Source organism: Natator depressus, chromosome 7 (assembly GCF_965152275.1).
Source record: "Natator depressus isolate rNatDep1 chromosome 7, rNatDep2.hap1, whole genome shotgun sequence".
Classification (NCBI taxonomy): Eukaryota; Metazoa; Chordata; order Testudines; family Cheloniidae; genus Natator; species Natator depressus.
In genome coordinates this window covers 27,585,810-27,609,949 of record NC_134240.1, presented here as the reverse complement: position 1 = coordinate 27,609,949, position 24,140 = coordinate 27,585,810, and the positions used below count along the sequence as shown (strand labels likewise).

Sequence of the window (24,140 nt, the reverse complement as noted above, 5' to 3'; positions counted from 1 at the left end):
ATTGAATAAAGTTTCTGATGGTGTACCAACGTTGTATTCAGAAAGTATTCTCTTGACTTTTGGAAGATAATGTTCATGGAACATTGTAGCTCAGCTGTCATAGAAACCAATCCTCATTCAGTAAGAGAAATTTCCCTTTCCTTACTTGCCTGTAGCTTCATGTCCCTCTGAGTATTGCAGAACGAGAGATTTTTCACTTTAATGTCCAGCATCTCTAATGCCAAACATCTAAAAGGTGGCTAACAAAAATGATTACAAGATTGAAATGAATATGCTTGGAGAGATCAATGATATTCACATCAGAAGACAAGCTTTCAGAGATACACATGGCTTTATCTAAGGCCAGGTCAACACTACAGACTTGTATCAGTATAACTACATCATTCAGAAGTGTGAAAAATCTACCCCACTGAGCAACATAGTTATACCAATAGAACCCCTGGGGTAGACAGCGCTATTTCAACGGGAGAGCGTCTCCAGTCGACATAGATACCACCTGTTACAGAGATGGATTAACTGCACCAAAAGAAGAAGCTCTTCTGTCGGCATAGTAGCACCTTCACTCAGGTGCTATAGCGGCTCTGTAGGTGAAGACAAGCCCCACATTTTGCATTCGTCTCAAGGCAAATATATAATCTGGGTTTGAATTCCACCACCATGACTCTGAGCTTCATGAAGTCACTTGTTTATATTGTCTTCCTTGGTCTTTGCTTATACCTAGGATCCTGTATCTAGCAAAAATATGTATATAGCATAGATAGAACATAAGCAGATGTTACCGAACACATTAAGTCAAATTGACTTTAATCTTCTCTCCTTTAAAACTGAGACAAATGATTTTTTTAAAATGTAACCAAGCACTTTCCACAAAAAAGGTGTAAAAACAGGGGTTGGGGTGATCCTTAAGTGGTGCAAACTGGCTTAACTCCATTGACTGGATCTGGCCCAGACTCTGGTGGTCGAGAGAGCAGGTGGGCCATGAGAAGGCGTTATTCAAATTTTGGAACACAATTTGAAAGACTAAGTTTCAGAAATGTAGAATGTGTTAAAAGTATGTTGTAAAGCAAACTTCTGCAACTTGATTTCATTGAATGCATGATTGACATTGACACAACTTTCTGAAATAACTGCAGCTGATGTCGAGCCTAAATTTATTCCTAATGAGGCCACATGTATTTTGTAGTACTTTATGATTTTTTTAATACACGTACTGCAAGTCACTAGGCTTGTTCAAAATATTACCTTGCAAAAAGGGCTTTAGATGTATTAAAAGACTTTTCAGATGAAGAAGTTCTAAGTGATAGTGAGGTCCTATTAGAAGTTGTAGTTCTAATCTGTGTAAAATTATTGCATTACTATTTGAGTGGCTTCTCCCCTAGATGTGTCTAATGTACAGTACTTCCAAATTCTTAATGTTCCAATAGTGGTCTTGTTGTAAGAAATTGTGGCAGCAGATAGTGGGGGGGGGGGTTTGAGGGGTTGGTTTTTTTAAGTGCATTGATTGCTGAAAGCAGAGTAAATTTGGCTGCTAGTTTTTACTTATCTCCATTTGTTTCTTCCTCAATGTTTCAGCTTCATCAGCTTGCAGCATAAACTGTTGAGGAAGGTTGGATTGCAACAGCAGCAAGTTCCTGTACAATCGCTGCAGGTTAGTCAGCATTTTTATTCATGGTTGTCATTGCATAGCAGTAAAAGTGCTGCACTATTCATAATGTCCTACATATTGAATAATTGCACAAAATTTACCTGGAAGGTGTACACTGTAACATCTTCTAAAGTGAAGGCTTTCTGTTACCTCTTCATATCTTGCTTAATACTTGGAAAAAGCCTACGTGCTCATTTTATCTTAGGAAATTTTATAGTCAACTCAATAGCCAGAATGGGTTCTACTCCTGCCTTTCTGAGTGTAGTTGCTGGTAGGTGTAGGTGAGAGTGCTCTATTAACTTCTCTCATTGTGGGAACATTATTTTGTAGTTGGCTTTTGGTTGGTTGGTTGGTTGGTTGGTTGGTTTTTTGCACTGGAGTCTGAAATTGATCAGACTGAAGCACATTCTGATTTTCTCCAGTAGGGTGTTCCCAGGCATAGGGACCATCACTGAAAATACCTTGGCCCTGACCCTCAGCTAAACTGTAGTCTCTCTGCACCATGCCATCAATGAAAAGTGACTTTAAAGCCAGTCTAATCGGCCACAGGAGAATCAGTCCAGCATTGGGAGGTCCTCTGGAGGTCCATAGCCAGTATAGAGGTTTTACACATGGGCTATCCCTGGCTACAGGTAGGACTTCTGGCGGTCCTCATGGTGAGCTGATTTATGCTGGGAGACCAGCCAAGTGCACAGCCTGCCCATAGACCTGCCAAGTTTCACATGGTAGGTAGGAATATTCAGTGTATGCACATACGATACACTAATTGATTCAGGATCTATGAAGACTTTTGTATGTGCACTTATGTTGTGGGAGGTGGGGGGAGGAAGAGGAGCTACTGAAACTTGGTGGGGTGGGTGGGACAGCTGGCTCCAGGCTGAGAAGGGAAGTCCTGGCAGTTCCTCCTTGATCCTGGGACCTGTGGTGACTGCTCTATCTCTGCATGTGTGTAAAAGTTCCCATAGAGGCAGACATCCCCCGCCCCAATATTTCCATTGCAGTGGCACTAGACCCCCCACTGCCACTCCAGTTCCACTGTCCCTGGCACTTATATTATGCACAGTATCTTCAGAGATTCCAAGGCCAGAAGGGACCATTGTGACCATCTAGTCTGGGCTGTATAACATAGGCCATAGGACTTCCCTAAATCCCTTTTAAATTAAAGCATATCTTTTTTTAAAAAAAAGAATCCAATATTGATTTAAAAATTACTAGTAATAAAGAATCCAGTGCAACCTTTGGTAAATTTTTCCAATAGTTAATTACCCTCACTGCTATAAATTTATGCCTTGTACATTGTTTTCAGTCAACATGTTAGGAAAAAAAATATATTTATTGGCATGTTCTTGTTCCTTTACTTAATTTTGTATAGTTCTTCACCAATCAAATTGAACAGTTTTCACTGACATAAAAATTCCCCAATATTAACTTCAGTCATCTGTCTTTTTTTTTTTTTTGAAGTAAAATACACCCCAATATGGAGTGCTCATCATTCCACTAGAAAGAATTGAAAGGGAATGGAGAATAATGGATATAAAGTAAAGATTTTGGCATGAAATTGGTAGGGGAGTTATAAAATTTAAAAGTTATGGGAAATGTTTTATAAATTATTCATTTTTAAATAACATCATAAACTTGAACACAACTGGAGAGTTACTGGGCTTTACAGCATATCATGGCTTTTACACTTACTGAGGAATAAATAAATATTCTTTCAAACTCTTAAGCTGTATTCATTCACTGCTCCAGTGAGGGAAAGACAGATTCAACTAAATAAAAAAAAAGAATGACAGTCAGTGCGATAAATATTGTGTAGGAATAGGAAGAGAAGGTTTTGTTTACAGCCTTTTAAACTTAAAAGATCTTATTATTCAAAATTATTTTCACTGATGGTTTAGGGCAGGAGTTCTCAACTTTTTTCTTTGAGGCCCTCCAACGTGCTATAAAAACTCCACGGCCCACTTGTGCCACAACAACTGGTTTTCTGCATAACCAGTAGATTAAAAGCCAGGGCCAGCATTAAGGGGTAGCAAGCAGGGAAATTGCCCAGGGTCCCATGCGACGAGGCGAGGCCTCAGCGAAGCTAAGTTGCTTGGAGTTCAGCTTCAGCTGGTGGAGGGGTTTGGAGGCTCGGACTACAGCTTCAGCCCTGGGTAGTGGGGCTCGGGCTTCGGCTTCAGCCACGGGTGGCAGGGCTCAGGCTTCAGCTTTCTGCTCTGGGCCCCAGCAAGTCTAACGCCAGCTCTCCTCTCTGGTTTATTTTGGAAGACCCCCTGAAACCTGCTGTCATAAATATAAAGGGAAGGGTAAACCCCTTTGAAATCCCTCCTGGCCAGAGGAAAAACTCCTCTCACCTGTAAAGGGTTAAGAAGCTAAAGGTAACCTCGCTGGCACCTGACCAAAATGACCAATGAGGAGACAAGATACTTTCAAAAGCTGGGAGGAGGGAGAGAAACAAAGGGTCTCAGTCTGTCTATATGCTGTTTCTGCCGGGGATAGACCAGGAATGGAGTCTTAGAACTTTTAGTAAGTAATCTAGCTAGGTATATGTTAGATTATGATTTCTTTAAATGGCTGAGAAAAGAATTGTGCTGAATAGAACAATTATTTCTGTCTGTGTATCTTTTTTGTAACTTAAGGTTTTGCTTAAAGGGATTCTCTATGTTTTGAATCTAATTACCCTGTAAGGTATCTACCATCCTGATTTTACAGAGGGGATTTCTTTACTTCTATTTACTTCTATTTCTATTAAAAGCCTTCTTGTAAGAAAACTGAATGCTTTTTCATTGTTCTCAGATCCAAGGGTTTGGGTCTGTGGTCACCTATGCAAATTGGTGAGGCTTTTTATCCAACATTTCCCAGGAAAGGGGGGGGTGCAAGTGTTGGGAGGATTGTTCATTGTTCTTAAGATCCAAGGGTCTGGGTCTGTAGTCACCTAGGCAAATTGGTGAGGCTTTTTACCAAACCTTGTCCAGGAAGTGGGGTGCAAGGTTTTGGGAAGTATTTGGGGGGGAAAGACGTTTCCAAACAGCTCTTCCCCAGTAACCAGTATTTGTTTGGTGGTGGTAGCGGCCAATCCAAGGACAAAGGGTGGAATATTTTGTACCTTGGGGAAGTTTTGACCTAAGCTGGTAAAGATAAGCTTAGGAGGTTTTTCATGCAGGTCCCCACATCTGTACCCTAGCGTTCAGAGTGGGGAAGGAACCTTGACACCTGCTCACGGCCCCCCTTGGGGCCCCGGATCACTGGTTTTGGGGGTGTGTGTGGAGTGTATATGTATATATAATATATATTAGACTGCTAACTTTGCTTTTTATTGATAATTCAATACCATTTTGTCCCTCTTTGAGAAGAAAATGTTTGCTTTTCTAATTATTTACTTTGCTGCCAATCCTACCAATAACTAATTCTTTCACAATTTGTTAAATGCACATTGTACGCTATACTTTGCTTGAATTAATTATTTTGCAATATTGCGTGTTAATAGTGTACAATGTTAGTACAGACATAATGCTATATGGATGTGTAAGAATTATTTTATCTATCTGAAAACCAAACATATATTGATTTGGACTGGAGTATTTATTAGTTTCTACTTGGATGTTAATCTTAGTGATACCACAATTTATAATATGAAGAGCAGGACGTTTGCTGTCATCCGGTTGTAAGATATTCTGAAAATCTGGGATCAAATGTGTCCATAAGAAGTAGGTTATACCAATGGACAGGAAACAAACCAGCTTTTTCAAACTATACCTTCGGAGAATGTGGCGGTGGTGTGGGGGGATATGAGGAAGAATATCTCTTGGGAAAAGTACAAAGATACATGTTGTTTTCTAAATATTCCACTTTATCATTTTGTGTCAGTAGATAGGTTGTACAGCAAAAAGGATAACAAAAATAGACACAACTTATTGTAATAGAATTTCAAATAGTATCAAAAGATCTACAGGTTTATTGTCAAAACTTTATAAAGCCTTTAAGGAGATCCGATTTTACAAAAGAAAGAAGGCTACATTGGAAAAAAAAGAAGTTGGGTGTGTTATAGGGTTGGAACAATACATGAAAAAGCAGAAAAGAATGGATTGCCAGCTCCACTACTGTGTGTCAAAATAATAGAAAATTGAATAATTGGGATGGAGATAGACTTGTCACTACTTCAGTTAGTCTGACTCTAGCCCAGGGTAGATACCTGTTTACTGGACTACCATATAAGAAGTGAGTTGGCGGTTTCAGCCCACCTCTTAGGAGGCAGGTGTCCAAACTGTCTACATTGCTAAGTCCCCTTCAGAATGGGCACAGTTACTGGGTCATCTTAGCAGAGATACTAAGAACTAATTAGGTGTGGAGATTGAATTACCCTACAATAGGCATATCCAGATGAGGACTAAGGCATGCTGGCAAAGTAATGTGGAAGCTTGCACTGCAGCATATCCCTGTCTTGTACCAGTTTTGTGACGGAAAAGAACTTTATCCTTACCATGAACAACAACTGTGTTGCTTTGATTTGCATATTTTATTTCTTGAGTTTTCCTTTTAAAAAACATTTTTAAAAATTCAGTTGTCAGTATCTGTATTGTAATGCAAATTAGTATAATAAGCCAGACTGCAAAGTAGTTGTAAATCTCATAGACAAAGTAGCGTGGTCTGCATATATGCAAAGGTAGTAGCCCAAATGGAAGTGTATGGAAACGGGTAAAAAGTCAGTCCACCTGACCTACAGAGAAATCAACATTTATTTATAAAGAACAATGTAGGAGATGATTATTTCAACAATAGTGGCTAGACCAGATGGAAGGATAGAGAGGCCAGTGCTAAATGGTTTGAGGGAGGAAGGTAAGATTTTGCTAACGAAACATTTATTTCCAGGGTCATAAATCAATATGATGTAGTAATTTGCTTTGTCACTTTAAGAGATCAATCAAGAACTTTGTTTCTGAATCATCATCACAGCTTTATATCCTAGCTGTGTGGTGGTTACAATTTTGTTCTGAGTTATGCACTTTTGGGGAAAAGAAGAAGCTTTTATTCTGAACACCCTTATGCAGAGCTGCCTTTACATTACTTTCTATTTGCCACCAGGTTTTATTGCAAGCCAGGTTTCTATTTACTCTTGCATTTATGCCTTCATATGTATTTTTAAGTAGATGCATTTCAGTTCTTTTGTTGCTTGTTAACAGTGAGAGATGGGTTTATCCTGCACATATCAACTGCCCCTCTTTTGCAAAAGACCTACTTCTCACTCTGTTAGATTGCAAATCATTTGGTCTCTAATTAGTCCATCTGTTAACTGTTCAAATTCACACGAGTTAGCTTTAGTACATAAAAAGAAAAGGAGTACTTGTGGCACCTTAGAGACTAACCAGTTTATTTGAGCATGAGCTTTCGTGAGCTACAGCTCACTTCATCGGATGCATAGCATATATATGCTATATATAGCATATATATGCTATGCATGGGTTTATCCTGCACATATCAACTGCCCCTCTTTTGCAAAAGACCTACTTCTCACTCTGTTAGATTGCAAATCATTTGGTCTCTAATTAGTCCATCTGTTAACTGTTCAAATTCACACGAGTTAGCTTTAGTACATAAAAAGAAAAGGAGTACTTGTGGCACCTTAGAGACTAACCAGTTTATTTGAGCATGAGCTTTCGTGAGCTACAGCTCACTTCATCGGATGCATAGCATATATATGCTATATATAGCATATATATATATATATATATATATATATATATATATAGCATATATATGCTATGCATCCGATGAAGTGAGCTGTAGCTCACGAAAGCTCATGCTCAAATAAACTGGTTAGTCTCTAAGGTGCCACAAGTACTCCTTTTCTTTTTTCTTTTTACGAATACAGACTAACACGGCTGTTACTCTGAAACCTTTAGTACATAATGATCAATGGCCTTACCTGGCAACTAATTTTTAAGTTATTTTCTTGAAAAAAAATTTCTCAAGTGACAGTATAGTGTGGATTGCCGCATCATTGCATTTTATTTAAATGAGTCTAGTACAGTGGCTCCCAGACCTGTTCCACCGCTTGTGCAGGGAAAGCCCCTGGTGGGCCGGGCTGGTTTGTTTACCTGCTGCATCCGCCAGTTCGGCCGATCGCGGCTCCTAGTGGCCTGGTTCGCTGCTCCAGGCCAATGGGCGCTGCTGGAAGTGGCGGCCAGTATGTCCCTCGGCCCGTGCTGCTTCCAGCAGCTCCCATTGGCCTGGAGCAGCGAACCACAGCCACTGGGAGCCGCAATCGGCTGAACCTGCGGATGCGGCAGGTAAACAAACTGGCCCGGCCCGCCAGGGGCTTTCCCCGCACAAGCGGTGGAACAAGTTTGGGAACCACTGGTCTAGCAGTTTGTCGTTCTCGTCGCGCTCCTATTAGGGCATGGCTACACTTGCAGATGTAGAGCGCTTTGAGTTAAACCAGCCTTCGTAGAGCTCAGTAGGGAAGGAGCTGCAGTCTATCCACACTGACAGCTTCAAGCACATATGCGGCACTTGCAGTGGCATTGGGAGCAGTGCATTATGGGCAGCTATCCCAGCATGCAAGTGGCTGCAACGTGCTTTTCAAACGGGGGTGGGTGGGGTGGAGTGTGACAGGGAGTGTGTTGTGTGTATGTGGGGGGAGAGAGAGTGGGTTTTTGAGGGGCTGAGAGTATGTCAGCATGCTGTCTTGTAAGTTCAGAAAGCAGCAGGCCCTCTCTCTCACACAGCATTCCACACTAATGGTTGCTTTGTCTCGGAGCAGATAAGCAGCCGGCTGTTAGAAACGGAGCTTTCAAAGGGCACATCCGCATTCCTGCAGCGATTCAAAAACAAGGACAAGAGTGGCCACTTGACTTAAGGGGATTATGGGATGTTTCCAGAGGCTGATCAGAGCGCAGTAATAAAACACCTCGCCCACACTGGCGCTGCGGCGCTCCAGCGGGGGCACAGCAAACGCTATTCCACTCGCCGAGGTGGAGTACCCGCAGCGCTGTAGTCGCGGAGTCAGAGCACTCTACGTGCCTTGCCAGCGTGGATGGGTAGTGAGCTAGTGCGCCTGGGTCTCCTTTATTGCGCTGTAACTCGCAAGTGCAGCCAAGCCCTTAGAATATGTTCTTTGGGCCTGCCACATGTAGCCTTGTGGAGGACTTCACCGTCTGATTTTTTTCTTCCTCCAGTAAAACTGAAAGGACCCTAATTTCATGGCTAAATATAGTTGGCTATATTCACTTCTGATGGGTGAGCATTTCCAGTGATGGCAGCGGAGTTGTACCCTACTGTACCAGCAGTGAATTTTGCCCAATATGTTTGATTTTATTACTTGAAAACTTTGACATTAGTTAAAACCAGCAAAGATCAGATTTCTATACCTAGCCTGAATAATTAAACTATCCCTCCAGTTAAAGAGACCAAGGGGCCCAGTTTCAAGATTTTCTCCACAACCATGAGGGATAGAAATGGAGGCTACGACCACTGTAAGCTCTCTAGCGTAGCCGCTCTAAGCCGAGGGTAGAGAGCTCTCCCATTGGCTTAACTACCCCAGACCCCATGAGTGGCAGTAGCTGTGTTGGCAGGAGAAGCTCTCCCACTGACATACTGCTGTTCACACAGGTGCTTAAGTCGGCATAAGTTACCTCACTCTGGGGTGGCTAATTCACACCGCCGTGTGACATAACATACGTTGACTTAGGCTATGGTTAATCTATAGCTTTACTCTTTTCTTTTAAAATGAAAGCTGAGATCTCATGTAACTCATGTCTCCAGGAAGGTGGGGCTAACACTCCCCCCCCCCAAAAAAAAAACAAAAACCCTAAGTATCTCAAGGCTCATGATAAAATCATGAGAAATGGCAACACTGAAGAATTTCAAGACACTTGTAGTTATGGGCATATAAGGACTCCTGGGAAATCTGAACCCCTAATTGGAGTCCCTCTCATACCAGGTATGTCTACATTGCAGTTAGACACCCGCAGCTGGCCTGTGCCAGCTGACTCGGGCTAAGGGGCTGTTTAATTGTGGTGTAGATATTCGGGCTTGAGCTGCAGCCTGAGCTCAGGGACCCTCCCACCTTGCAGGGTCCCAGAGCACAGCCTCCAGCCTAATCCTGAACATCTACACTGCAATTAAACGGCCCTTAGCCTGAGCCCCATGAGCCTGATTTAGCTGCCACAGACCAGCTGCGGGTGTCTAACTACAGTGTAGACATACCCTAAGTTTATTTATCTATTCGTACATACTTGCGAGCATTAGAAAAATAGCATTAATGATTTAACTAAGAAGTTTGGCTAGATAGACTCTTTAACAGTGTTCATAGTATATTTACATAGTTCTTTATTTTGCTGCAAGTTTACATGGACAAGATTTTGTTTATGTGTGTTTAAAACTAATATATTTACATTTTGTGGCACAGGTAGCTGTGAAACTGCGATGCCTTTAATAAGGTAAAGTTTGCTCCCCCAGTGCAGTCAGCCTGCTCTGTAAAGTGACGATCCTCACCATTTCCTTTAGATGCCACTGGGAGTTCAGCAAGGAAGCAGTGTCTGACAGACCCTTGCACAAGAGAGGAGGAGAGGGTCCTTGCTCATTCTCCCACCCCTCATCCCACACACGTGTGTAAGGGACATGCTCTCTGGCCTTGTAAATGTTGCTGTTTGTGTCTGAATACATAATGTTTGTGGCTAGAGGTGTTGAAAAACATGCTTAACTCAAAATACTTTGTTTCTGTCTGTGGAAAATATAGTGTATTCTGCCACTTTACTTCTGTTTCCTCACACTGCCAAACATGATCAGTGTTGTAGATGTAACTCCGACTATATCCGGGTCACTATGTATGTGTTTGAGTCTGCCATGTGCCCTGTTCTGATAGTCCAAGCCAGCAAAAATATCATACCGATTTATCTACTGGACATAAATAGACCACTGTAGCAATGGTAAACTAGTATGCAAGGGGGAAAAATACATCAACAAACAATCCCCAGTTAAAACACAGCATCCGAACAGTTTGGCCAACACTTGTCTTCTAATGTCAAATGCTAATTATGACTTTTTAAATTGCAAAAGGACTATAGCCCAGCAGCATAATGTAATGTGACTTGAAAAATATACATTGCAACATTTCACAGGAGGGGTTGCATGTATGCATGGCACATGAAATGAAAGGCATGGCACACATTGGCATATCAGTAAATTTTCATCACTATCAGTGAATTGTCATGTCACCTAGACCAGGGGTTCTCAGACTTCATTGCACTGTGACTTCCTTCGGACCACAAAGTTACTACATGACCCCAGGGAGAGGATCCGAACCCTGCTGTCCCGGGGTCAGGGGATAGGAGGCCAGAGCCCAAGTCCCACTGCCCCGGGTGGGGGTGGAGCTTGGGCTTCAGCTTCAGCCCTGGGTCCCAGCAAGTCTTATGCTGTCCCTGGTGACTCCATTAAAATCTGGTCGCGACCCACTTTGGGGTTCCGACCCCCAGTTTGAGAACCCCTCACCTAGACCATAGCATAGCAGAGCCTAGGTGGCATGCCACAACTGAAAGGCCACCCCTGTACTTCACTGAGGGCATGCCAGATGCCAGGAAATACTGCAGTCCCTTCTCATATTTTGTATAAGCAGTTTCCATGCTGTTGTGCTCTGTTAAATGAGATATTTTGAAACAGTTAGGCAAAATGATGATTATCCCTATTATATCTATGCTTCCTGGCTAAAAACCAAAAAACCTCTACATTTGTGGATCATTATAATCTAACCATTGCTTTCAGGACCATACATTTTCCAAGGAATGTCAGAAATCCACATGGTGTCCCGAGTGCCAGATTTTGTATTTGGATCTCTGATTTAGATGGATAATGGGCAAAAGTTCATGAGGTGTGAAACTGCATATAGATAGCTCCTCACTGGTTATGCACATGAGGAATGTAAATGATTCCTTCCAAGGTCAGTTCAAATTATATTCTCCAGATATGCTCTCAGATGTCACTATGTTTAGTGACTAAGCATTTTCTTAATCTTAATTTACTGCAAAACCATGCCCACTTTTGAAGAACCTCCATTAAAATGCTGTGGATATGAAGATTCATGCTACTTGAAAGATAGTATAATATTAGATTAATTTGAAAATGACTACTAGTTATAATGACAGTCTTACTCTCCTGCACATTGAGGAGTTATATAGTAGGTATTTAAGGATATAATTAAGGATATAATTTGGCTCTAAAACTACTTACAATAAAATCATACATGTCTAAGGTATATGCCAATGTAGATTTTTTCAGTTCTCATAAATTTACTGGCCCAGGCATTAATTTTTTCATCTTCCTATTAATACAATAACAAATATAATGAAAAAAGTATATTTTATTCGACTGCCAAAAAAAAAATTACTTGCCCTGGATGAATTGGCAAGTTGAATTTTGCAAGGCTGCACTAAAAGAATTGGAATAATTTCATTGTCAGTCTTTAAAACTCTGAATAGTAGACCACTGTAGATATTGCAAACACCACAGAGCCAAGTTTAAGCTTAAACTCAAAATCTTACCAAAAATATTAGATCAAATTGATCTGTATGAAAACCTTGGCACCCAGATCAGAACTGCCTGAAGGAACATAAAGTGGAGTTGTGATGAACAACAATATCTCAGAATCGAGGGAGTGTATCCATTGGAGTGTTGCTGAATAGGTGAGCCTCTTTATTTTTATGTAATATATTTAGTGACCATATAGCCTTTCTTCTGTAATTTACTGGTTCAAATCTAGTTCATTTTGGTAGTTACTAAAAATTATTCTCATATTTTTCAGATTGTGTGGCCCGTGTCACATAAGATCAGTTCCCAGTGGACAGATGTGAACATCACAATACTGACTTCCACACATGAGTAGCCCCTTACTGGTGATCTCAGTAGATAGAGCAAGGATTAAAAAGGGATGAAAGAGACTTGACTTCCCTCTTGCTTCTAGCATGCTCTTTCCTGAACAAGGATTAAACATTGTGCCAGTGTAACCTATCTGGGTATGTATTTCACTATATTTGAATGTTACCAGAATTTTAAAAACATACAATTAGTCTGTAGACTATGTTCTTTTCTTTGCCTGATGGTAGGTTGAGAAAGTGGATGTGGGTTTTTGATGTTTAGGAATTTTCCAGCTATCTTTGTGAACTTTTTAGTGTTAAGGCTAATGAGGCTAAGGATGGATCTTAAATTGTGATCTGGAGGTTGGAAATCCATTGTCAAAGTAACTGCTTGCAGATGAGTTCCATAGTTGAGCCTGCTGCTGAAAATCCCCTGCTCATACATGTTTCACCTTTTGGCACTGTCAAATCTGGAGTGCCCAAGCAGTGCACTCTTGTCAGGTCACAGCCACAGAGAGGCAGGCTCTTAGATAATTGAAACTCATCCTGTTTAGGGACTTGAAGATTAAGAATAAGACTTTACAGTGGTCCAGCATTGCACCAGTAGCCAGTGTAAAGTATAGAATTGAAAAATGAGGTATTTTCTATGCCTCACGTTGTCTAGATGATGAGCGGCTGCACGTTGTGCCATCTGGAATTTCTTCAAGGCAATCACTTTCAGTCGCAGGTAGAGTACATTACACTAAGTTGAGCATGAAGGTGGTGAACATTGTCTGACCTTGTATTAGTCAGATATGCATCTGCTAGACTGTACCTGCTTCTGAGTTTGTACAGTCCCCAGCATAAAGGGATGTTGATGCTGAATGCAACCTCTTGACACTATCATATGATAAATATTTTATAATAGTAAAGGTGTGTCGCCGCTTGGCTAACCAAACAGGGCAGAAGATTTTTCTGGCTGTCTATGGCATCTGGGTGTCCAGGAGGGGATACAGAAGGACCCCCCACTCCAGACTGCATACCTTGTTGATAATTAGAGGACAAATTCCTTCAACTGATAAGCTATGATTTTTCACAGTACTTCAAAATGCTCTCCTCCAGAATCCCCACCAAAGACTTTACGTTCTTTGTCCTTGCCTGGATTTCAGTTCTGGAACTAAACAGAGGACTAGATTAATAAGTGTTATTGATCTGGCATATTTCATGAGCACTAAATTCACTCAGCTGAAAACCTAAAACTCCATATATACTAATCCTGAATTTTCAGAAGTGCCTAAGTCCTATTTTCAAAAACCACTTATGTGCTTAAAAGTCAATGGGACTTAGGCTTTTAAATCAATTAGCTGCTTTAAAAATTTTTACCTTTAATCTTTTTCTCACTCTCTCCTCTATAAACGGGGATGTTATACTATTTACCTACTTCAAAAGTGTTGTCAAGCTAAATTCATAATTGTTTGTAAAGTGTGTTATAGTCATTTGGTAAACAGACCAAAATAAATACTTAGGTGATAATGGACAGGAAAACTAATGTTTGCAGTTCTAGATAGTGGCAAAAAACAAACTCCAAAACCCACTTGCAGAGAGGGGGAATCAGTCATGAAACTCTGGACAAGGGGCTGATAGAAAAGAACCTAAAGCATTGTTGAGAATCCTCCCTGCCTGCAGACAGCAAAATCAGCCCCACCTTGGCTCAACTGTGAGAAATCTCAGGTAGGGGAGACATACCCCAGCTGCTGTAGCTAATGAGGGTGAGCCCAAGTAGAAAGCGGGACAAACAGGAAGAAAGACAGCCGTAGAGCTTGGGACTTCAAAGAAAAACTTTCTGCCATGTCTCAAAGCTACTTGGTGCCTGCTGGAGTACAGGGAAGGAAGATGTTTATTGACTCTGCTTTTTGCTGATTTTAATTTAAGCCACCACTGTCCAGGTCAAGGACTGACCCAGGCCATTTGAAGTAGGATTTTTGCCCATGGTGGTAACCTTGGCCACTGAGAGGACTATACCATATACTGAACTTGAAAACAAAGCATGTGGTCCAGGTTATCTTATTTGTAAAATCACTGTATATTTTGTACAAATCTCAGATGATGACCGTCAGAACTATATCTTTTATCACTGGGGCTTTATCAGCTACTGAATCTGATATTAAAGTCTTTTCTGTTGACAGTGATGGTGTATAGTGAGCATCATATGCACATATAATGGTTTGTGGTAGCTTGTTTTTATTTTATGAAACTAATTGGCTGTTTCTTGTAACTACAAGCCCACAATATGATTAGTTTAAAGAGCCAATAATAAACACATTTGAAAGACTGACATGCATGGAATACTCCATAAATATTCCAAATACTAAGGAATCAAGATAACTAATTCATTATACAAATATGGTAATTTGAAAGCAATACTAGTCTTGTGGATACTTGCAGGTTTACATATACTTTAATATAAATCACTCTAGTTGTGTTTGAAATATTAGTAGATTAGGCACTAATATACACATTCACAGTGACTAGTTAAAGCATTTCTAAAGCACTGATCATGGTAGTATTGATGTTTGTGCTACTTAGAACCTTGGCCAGCATTCTGTTCTCCAATAATCTTGTTGATTTCAGTGTGGTGCTATGTATGTAACTGAGAGCAGAATACGGACTCATAATTGGAATTTGCACTTTGTTTTTCTGAGAATGTTTTGACTTTCCAGGCATGAAAATACTATATTTTTGACCATATGGTTTAAAATACATCTATCCTGAAACTTGATGCACAGGCTCATGTAACTTTATGAAGGGCTCCACTGAGGCATAAGAGAAAATGAAATGATTGGAGTATAGCTAGCAATGCAGGGAGAGATTATTCCTGCTTACAGTAGGCATTCTTAATAAAATCTCCCTTTAATTTAAGGTCTGCAAATCACTCTAGGAGACTAGGAAGTACTGGTTTCCAATAAAGGTGAAAACATGTAATACTAGAATTACTCATTAAAACTCTCTACTCAATATGTGCTGTTGGTAAACAACAAACTGGAAAATATTCATTACAAATGAAATATCTACTCATTATTCCTTTGAATATAGAAAACATGATTCTATAAAGTATAACTGAAAAAACGATATCTTCAAATTATTGCATAAAACTAGAAAAAGCATATCCTATTTACTAGATTCATCTTGCATTTTGTTCATGAACTAATTGCTGACGTTATATAATAAGGCGTTCATGCTCTAGCATATGGTGCAATCATATAATGTATTCTGTGTATTAAATTTATAAACTATTAGAATTTTCTTAAAAGGGGTGCATAGCTGCTCAGCCGCCTCTGACCATCTGAATAGTCCTTCAGTTATATTCCCTGCTATCCATATATAAACTTTTCCTGTTTGCCTTTTCAACCCTCTCAAATTATATAAGAGCAAGCTTCACATGGCTAATGAAGAACAGCTCCAAAGATTAGGAACAAAGCATTTTTGTAGAACTAACATGAACTTCAGATATGTGAGTGCAGAGACTGCTGCTTAGCCACAAATAGGTTCTGTCAGTTTCAGCTTTTATCTTGGATATTCATGAAGGAATCTGGATTTACATAATGAGAATGTTCATGAGCCATCTCATTATAATTTTAGAAATTTTTGGAGCTGAATAATATACCCTGCTTTATTTTCAAGCTGCACTACTTACACATATTTTACGTAATGAAATATTTTTGCTACATATGGAAGCTTTATTTGTATTCATTTTCCTATGTCAGTTTGTGTTTTCAGTAGAATTTGAAAAGAGGAATAAGACAAAATCACGATGAAACTCTGAGCATCATTATATCATGCAAAGTATCAGGCAACTGCAGCTTCCCTGAATATCTTCTAAAGTCCTTTCTAATTGGACACACATGAAGGGATGAGCATTGCACAGCACTGAATTCTATGTAATTGCAAATAATTCAGGATTAACCCAGACTTGAAAATAAAATAAAATCTCATGTGGATTGCATGGTGGAACTAGCTGGAGTTACAAGTCACCTTTAAAACATGTTTGAAATTCATAAGCATAATAGCACAAGTACATATATTTTTCTTTACCAAATACACAAGTCTTAAATAACGAAAAGTGAGCAAAGTCAGCTGGATGAAAATGAAGACTTCTGAAATGTAAAATGTGTGTAATAAAACAATATAATTTGTAAGGGCTTTGCTTAAATATGTTTTTCCCTTCCGCCCCTTTCCAAAAAAAAGAAAAAAAAAACAAGTTTAATGCAGCAGATCAGCTCCATCAGAAGAGTTGTGGTTAATGCCTCTAAGGCAGTTTTCCATTTCAGTGAAATTCTCACAAAAGAAGGGCCAGCTTTTACTCGTGCCCCTCCCCCTCCTGGTGAGCTTGCTTCTGATATCCTCTTTTTTCTTCTTCTTCCTGCTATAATGACTTTCCTTTATCTCTTCAAGGAGAGTGGCCTATGCAGAATTTTGTGCATGCTGGATCACTTGGGTAACTTTCTAGAAATTGGGAAGGAGGAATATTTTACAGGCCCTACCCCATCCACCACCCCACCACCACCCTGATATTGGAAACCACTCTGTTAACATGATCTAATTTTGGAGAAGGCCTCTCCCCTGGAGTTAAAGCTTGTCATCCATTTTACTAATCCTTGCCTAAGACATATAACTACTGGTCCTCATTCTTCTCTTGCCTAGATGTAAGAAATTTAAAAATCAGACTTTTTTCCTCTAGATGCCAGTAGAAAATTGACAGAAATCACACAAATAACTTGTCCGTGTTGATCTAAAAAATTTCAGAGGCATTTAGAAAAAAATTAAACTTTTTTTTCATTTCTTGATTTGCCTTATGTATTTCACATCAAAGAACATTTTTAATGGAAAGTCACAACCTCTGAAAATAGGGAGATTTATAGTGGAAGCACTGACATGAACCTTAATTATTGCATTGCTGAGATGATGGAATAATTACAGTATTCTCAAACTATTTACTTAAATTGTACAGATTTCTATATTCCCATATGAAGAAGAGAGCCATTTCCTGACATGTTGGTGAATTATTTTTGTCAGACTTGTGGGTTTTAAAAATAAATATAAATAAATAAAATCTAATCCCTGGTCTACACCTAGAATTTAGGTCAACCTAGCTACTTTACTCAGGGCTGTGAAAAATGTCTTCCATCAACCTACCTTACCTACTGCCTTTCAGGGGTGGATTTACTACTGTGACAGAAAACCCCCTTTTGTCACTGTAGGAAGTGTCTATGCTACAGCAGTGTAGCTGCAGCTGTGCTGCTTTAGCACTTGTAGTGTAGATGCACCCATTAGGTGAGTCTGTAAAGAGAGACAACTTTTAATGTGTGTTTTTTTCCTTTCATTAATCTGCTTCTTCATATAACAGGAGCTCTTGAGAATGGAGTACCATGAGTAAATTAAGCTGACAACTCAGGTACTATATAGTACACGTAACATAAATCATTATGAAATTAAATTTCTAGATTATACAGATCTTTATCAAAAGATTAAATGAATCTCCAAAACTTCTGAGTCACTCTCATAATCCATTCAAGACCTTAGGCAGCAAAGTGAAAGTGCACCTCCTGGAGGTGGCATGAAGGACTAACTGTGAGGATGGGGGCATGGAAAAACCTCTGTTGTTCTCCAGTTTCACTGTATTTTAAAAATACCAAAGTTAAGTCTCTAGCTGTTACAGTTGAGGAGAGAACCTTGAACACGTGACCATGACTAGTGTAACCAGTGCAGTGATGTCTGCTTGAGTCTGTCAAGAGCATGAAACAATAGCTCTGAGAGGTGAACTCTTCCATTTATTTCAAAGGGTGCTAACTAAGATGCCAGTGATTTTTAATACAATACTTAATATCAATATTATCTATTTAACTGATTGTAATATGTTCCTTCCTCTCCTTCTTTGATGAAGACCTTTGCAGTGTATTCTGAATGATGACTTATTTTGTGCAGGCCTTTAACAACATGCTGCAGAGTTGAGGAGGGATTCAGTTGTCTCATTTTCCTGAGAGGAGGCCTCTGCTCCCAAAAGTTTCAGAAGCACTGCTCAGGTGTGATGCATCCCCTCATTTGCTAGTACCACTCAGTGTGTTCCCTGTTTTCTTTCTTTCTTTCTTTCTTTTCTTTTAAGAAGTTCAGATTCTGTTTTCACAAACAATGGGGGGGAAAGTACCAGGTTTTATTTGGTATGATCAAATTATCCAATCCTGATGTGATGTTAGTAATCATTTTCTCTATAATTGGGAAGCTTGGAAAGTCCAGTACAGCCAGGCATTGGAGTGGGAATATAAAATTTGCATATTTCAAATCCTAATCCATACTTAATTTCTGATTTCATTCATGTTTACTAAAACCACAGTTAGTCATATGTGCTTTCTTATTTGGGGTGGTTTTTTGGGTGTCTTGCTGTGCAGCCTGCATCCCTGCCACATAAATGGTTCATTCCAGTGGCTCTTCTTCATGACTGTAGTTATTGTATTAGTTCTCTCTCCCCCGCCCCAAGTATGTACCAGCAGCATGCACTTTCTCTCTATAGGTATTCATATACTGAGGTAGTTACAATTTGGGTAACCCACTATTTAGAGGATGAGTATTGTACAGCATCAGCTCTTCAAAATATAGGTTTTTTGTTTTTGTTTTTTGTTTTTACAATGACAACAAAATGCATAAATAGCTGGCAAAAACAGCAGACTCATACTATGGCACTAGTTTTGAGTTTGATCAAGTCCTGATGTTTGTAGTAAAATGTTTATACACATGAGCGTACATATTGTTTGCTCTATGATTTTTCTTTTAGGATTGTATTAGTCTAATAGAGTCCACTGAGGAACCTATGCTATGCTAATATATTTTGATCATGCCAGTATTCCACTGTGCTGAAACATTTATATTTGAAATATGGTGTCTTACTTGCAAGTTATTTGGCTGATGAGGGAAGCAGAATTGCCTGTCCCAACACTCTCACAAATCTTGGGAGACAGGCCAGTCCTTGCCTACAGACAGCCCCCCAACCTGAAGCAATACTCACCAACAACCACATACCACACAACAGAACCACTAACCCAGGAACAATTCCTTGCAACAAAGCCCGTTGCCAACTGTGCCCACGTATCTATTCAGGGGACACCATCACAGGGCCTAATAACATCAGCCACACTATCAGAGGCTCGTTCACCTGCACATCTACCAATGTGATATATGCCATCATGTGCCAGCAATGCCCCTCTGCCATGTACATTGGCCAAACTGGACAGTCTCTCCATAAAGAATAAATGGACACAAATCAGATGTCAAGAATTATAACATTCATAAACCAGTCGGAGAACACTTCAATCTCTCTGGTCATGCGATTACAGACATGAAAGTTGCGATATTACAACAGAAAAACTTCAAAACCAGACTCCAGCGAGAGACTGTTGAATTGGAATTAATTTGCAAATTGGATACAATTAACTTAGGCTTGAATAGAGACTGGGAGTGGCTAAGTCATTATGCAAGATAACCTATTTCCCCTTGTTTTTTCCTACCTACACGCCCCCCCCCCTTCCTCAGATGTTCTTGTTAAACCCTGGATTTGTGCTGGAAATGGCCCACCTTGATTATCATACACATTGTAAGGAGAGTGATCACTTTAGATAAGCTATTACCAACAGGAGAGTGGGTTTGTGTGAGTGTGTGAAAATAAAAGGGGGGGGGGGGAACCTGGATTTGTGCTGGAAATGGCCCACCTTGATTATCATACACATTGTAAGGAGAGTGATCACTTTAGATAAGCTATTACCAGCAGGAGAGTGGGGTGGGGGGAGAGAAAACCTTTTGTAGTGGTAAACACCCATTTTTTCATGGTTTGTATGTATAAGAACATCTTCTGTATTTTCCACAGTATGCATCCGATGAAGTGAGCTGTAGCTCACGAAAGCTTATGCTCAGATAAATTGGTTAGTCTCTAAGGTGCCACAAGTACTCCTTTTCTTTTTGTCTTCAGAGAGACTCAGCATATAGTCTTTATTGCTTGCTTTGCTTCCATCTGCTGCCGTAGTATACAAGGATAGGAGATTTTTTTCCTCTGTGGATTTATAGGTGTTCTCATAACTACCAAAAGTTGCATACTCTAAATCAGATAAGGAAGTGCTTAGAATATGTACATGGTTAATACCAAAAGGGAAGTCATTGTTCTGCTATCTATAGAACACATTCATCATGGCTCTATGTGAGAATTTTATGTATTTGTAAAATATTTAAAATACGTGCAGCATTGAGGTTTAAACTTAGGCTAGTTTTTATTAAGTGCTAAAAATATCTGTTGGGTTTCAGTACATATCTGGGCCAAGACTTTCAAAGCTGGATACATAAAGTCAAACTTCCAAATCCCATGTTTAAGTACCTAAATATAAGTGGCCTGACTTTCAGAAGTTCTGAACACCCATAAATCATACTGAAACAATGGGTCCTGCAGGTGTTCAGCACATTTGAAAACCAGGTTACTTATATTTAGGTGCCTAATATGGATGTAGAAGTTTGACTTTAGACACCCAGGCTTGCAAAATCTTGGTCCTTGTCCTTAAATCCAATAGCATATAGCAGCATCCCTTCCCCTCAATATGGGCATACCCGCAGCCATATCTTTTATAGAACTGCAGACCCAGACTGATTTTTTTTTCTTAAAAAGACATTCAGAAGGAACAGCTGCTTAATTCTATGTGTCTCTTTGCTGAATATTTAGGGGGCACACAGAGTTAAACTGAGCTAAGTTACATAAAGGATATGTCAACTTGAAGTACCACTGAACATTGTAGATCATTTTCTACAGCAAACATTTAAGTGATGGAGGCTTTAACTGTGGAAAAACATAGGGTAAATTTTTCAGAAGTGCTTAAGTGACTTAGAAGCCTAAGTCCCATTAACTTCAACTATTGTTATTACAAATGTCTAAAGTGTTTGTCATTGTGGTGGTTCAGTAGTTTAGTTACAGAAATAAACTAACATTAAGTACTGGCTTGAGGATATACCCTCTAGATCTTGATGGATTTGGAAGTGAATGCTGGAATAGAACTTTGGGAGTTTAGTGAGTGTTCTATGAATATGAAATTTAAAAAATGACAATTGCAGTGGTAATTTTGGCCCTGAACATTAATGGATTTGTTATCCATGAATTTATCTAATTCTTATTTTTGAAACCAGTTACACTTTTGGCCTTCACAACATCCCAGGCAACAAGTTCCACAGGTTGGCTGTGCATTATGTGAAGTAGTACTTCCTTATGTATATTTTTACATCTGCTGCCTATTAATTTCATTGGGTGACCACTAGTTCTTGTGTTATGGGAAGGGGTAAATTAACACTTCCTTATTCACTTTCTCCACACCAGTCATGATTTTATAGACCTCTGTCATATCCCCCCTTAGTTGGCTCTTTTCCAAGCTAATTAGATCTAATCTTTTTTTAATCTTTCTTGGTGAGGAAGCTGTTCCATATCTCTAATCACTTTTTTGCCCTTCTTTGTACCTTTTCCAATTTTAATATATCTTTTTTTGAGGTGGAGATACCAGAACTGCACATGGTATTCAAGAGGTTTATGTACTATGGATTTATATGATGATATTATGATATTTTCTGTTTTAGTCTCTATCCCTTTCCTAATGGTTCCCAACATTATTAACTTTTTTGACTGCTGCTTCACACTGAGCAGATGTTTTCAGAGAGCTATCCACGATGATTCCAAGAAGTCTCTTGAGTGATAAGAGCTAATTTAAACCACATCGTTTTGTATGTATAGCTTGGGTTATGTTTTCCACTGTGCCTTACTTTGCACTTATGAACACTGAATTTTCATCTATCATTTTTATTGCTCAGTCACCCAGTTTAGTGAGATCTCTTTGCAACTCTTCACAGTCCTCTTTGGACTTAGTGGTTGTGAGGAATTTTGTATCATCTGCAATTTTGCCTCCTCACTGTTTGCCCTTTTTAACCAGATCATTTATGAATTAATTGAGCAGCACAGGTCCCAGTACAAATCCTTGGGGTGCCCCTACTATTTACCTTTTTCTTTTGTGAAAATTGACCATTTATTTCTACCCTTTGTTTTCTATCTTTTAACCAGCTGTTGAGGAGGACCTTCCCTCTTATCCCATGACTGCTTATTGGCCATAATTATTTCCTTAACTAATGAGTTTCAGTGCCACTATTTAAGGAGGTTCTTTTAACGGGGCACACGACGTTGAGGGCCAGATTATGAACTCCCTACTTCCACTGGTGAACAGTTACTTGCATAAGTAGTCCTGTTATCATCACTGTCTTCGCTATTCATGTGAGTATTTGCATACCAGTGCAAGAAAGGGATTCATAATCTGGTCCTCAGCAGGCATTTCTTAATCAAAGTACATGATTCTAGAATGATACTCATCTCCTGGGCATATACAGGACACTCCATTAGAAATTGAAACAGAATGGATTCTTTCTGGAAGGAAACATCTCTTCTGTCACTTTCATATGTCAAACTATTTTTGGAGGACCTGTGAAGATGGAGGTATAAATTAATTAGTATTTTGAAAGGTGTACCCAACAAAGGAATATTTTCCTGTGTTCATCTCTGAAATGCTTTAATGTTCTATTAATCCATCCACACTTCAATAGATGGCTGCACATTTCTGCCTGTAATTATAAAATACAGCACAGGCACTGAAATCTTGCCAAGTGGCAGAGAGAACTTGTTAGAAAACCGAGGTCCTTCACATAAGTAACATATGCAGATGAATGTATAATGAAAATTAATTGTATAAGAGGCAGTTTCCTCTTGGTTGGTACTTATTTCCTTCTGTAAACCTACAGTATATGGACAAGTTTCTTTTGCCTTTTCACTAGCTATTTTATTATTGTAATAATCTTTGTGGTGTTTTTTTTTTAATTGGGGATATTTTTTCTTAAAACGTTGCACTGCCTTAAAATATTCAGGCTTTGTAAGGTGAGTTCAATTGTAGTGATGCCACCTGATCTGATTTGATGAAAAACTGTAGATGCAGCAGATTTAAAGAAAAAATGGCCAACTGCATGGAGAAAAGTGTCTGGGGAACGGAGGGGAGAACGAGTCAGTGGCAATTTTGCTTTACTGTTGTTGAGGCTAATTTTACAGTTATGGCAAATAATTATCCTTTCTGGATAAGCCCAGAATACAAATCAGGAAAAAAATGTCAAAAGATTGTTTGTTTGAAAAATAATTGGAAAACCAAGTATATAAGGTCTCAAACTCCTGGTATATTTACAATATCAAAATTACTCTAATACAATATTAACGCTGATGGACTTGTCAAAAATCAGTCATGCAAGACCAACTTCATTTCCTCTTTTGACACAGTTACTGACCTAGTAGTCTGGGGGTGGGGGGGAAGGGAAACAGTAGATGTGATATATCTTGATTTTAGTAAAGCTTTTGACAGTGTCTGACATGACATTTTCATAGGATAGGTAAACTAGGCAAATGTGGTCTAGATGAAATTACTATAAAATGGGTGCACAACTGGCTGAAACATTATAATCAAAGAGTAGTTATCAATTGCTTGCTGTCAAACTGGGAGGGCATATCTAATGGGGTCTCGCAGTGGTCAGTTTTGGGTCTGGTACTAGTCAATATTTTCATTAATGAC

The 24,140-nt window shown here is 39.4% G+C and overlaps 1 protein-coding gene across 1 annotated transcript in view; it reads left to right on the top strand.

Annotated features, from left to right (window-relative positions):
* Window positions 1–24,140, top strand: part of CACNA2D3 (calcium voltage-gated channel auxiliary subunit alpha2delta 3) — an 869,947-nt gene that overhangs the window by 52,735 nt on the left and 793,072 nt on the right. Inside the window, exon 3 of the mRNA XM_074957772.1 lies at window positions 1,573–1,648. Within this exon, the coding sequence (XP_074813873.1) occupies window positions 1,573–1,648 (76 nt within the window). The remainder of the gene's footprint in view (window positions 1–1,572; window positions 1,649–24,140) is intronic.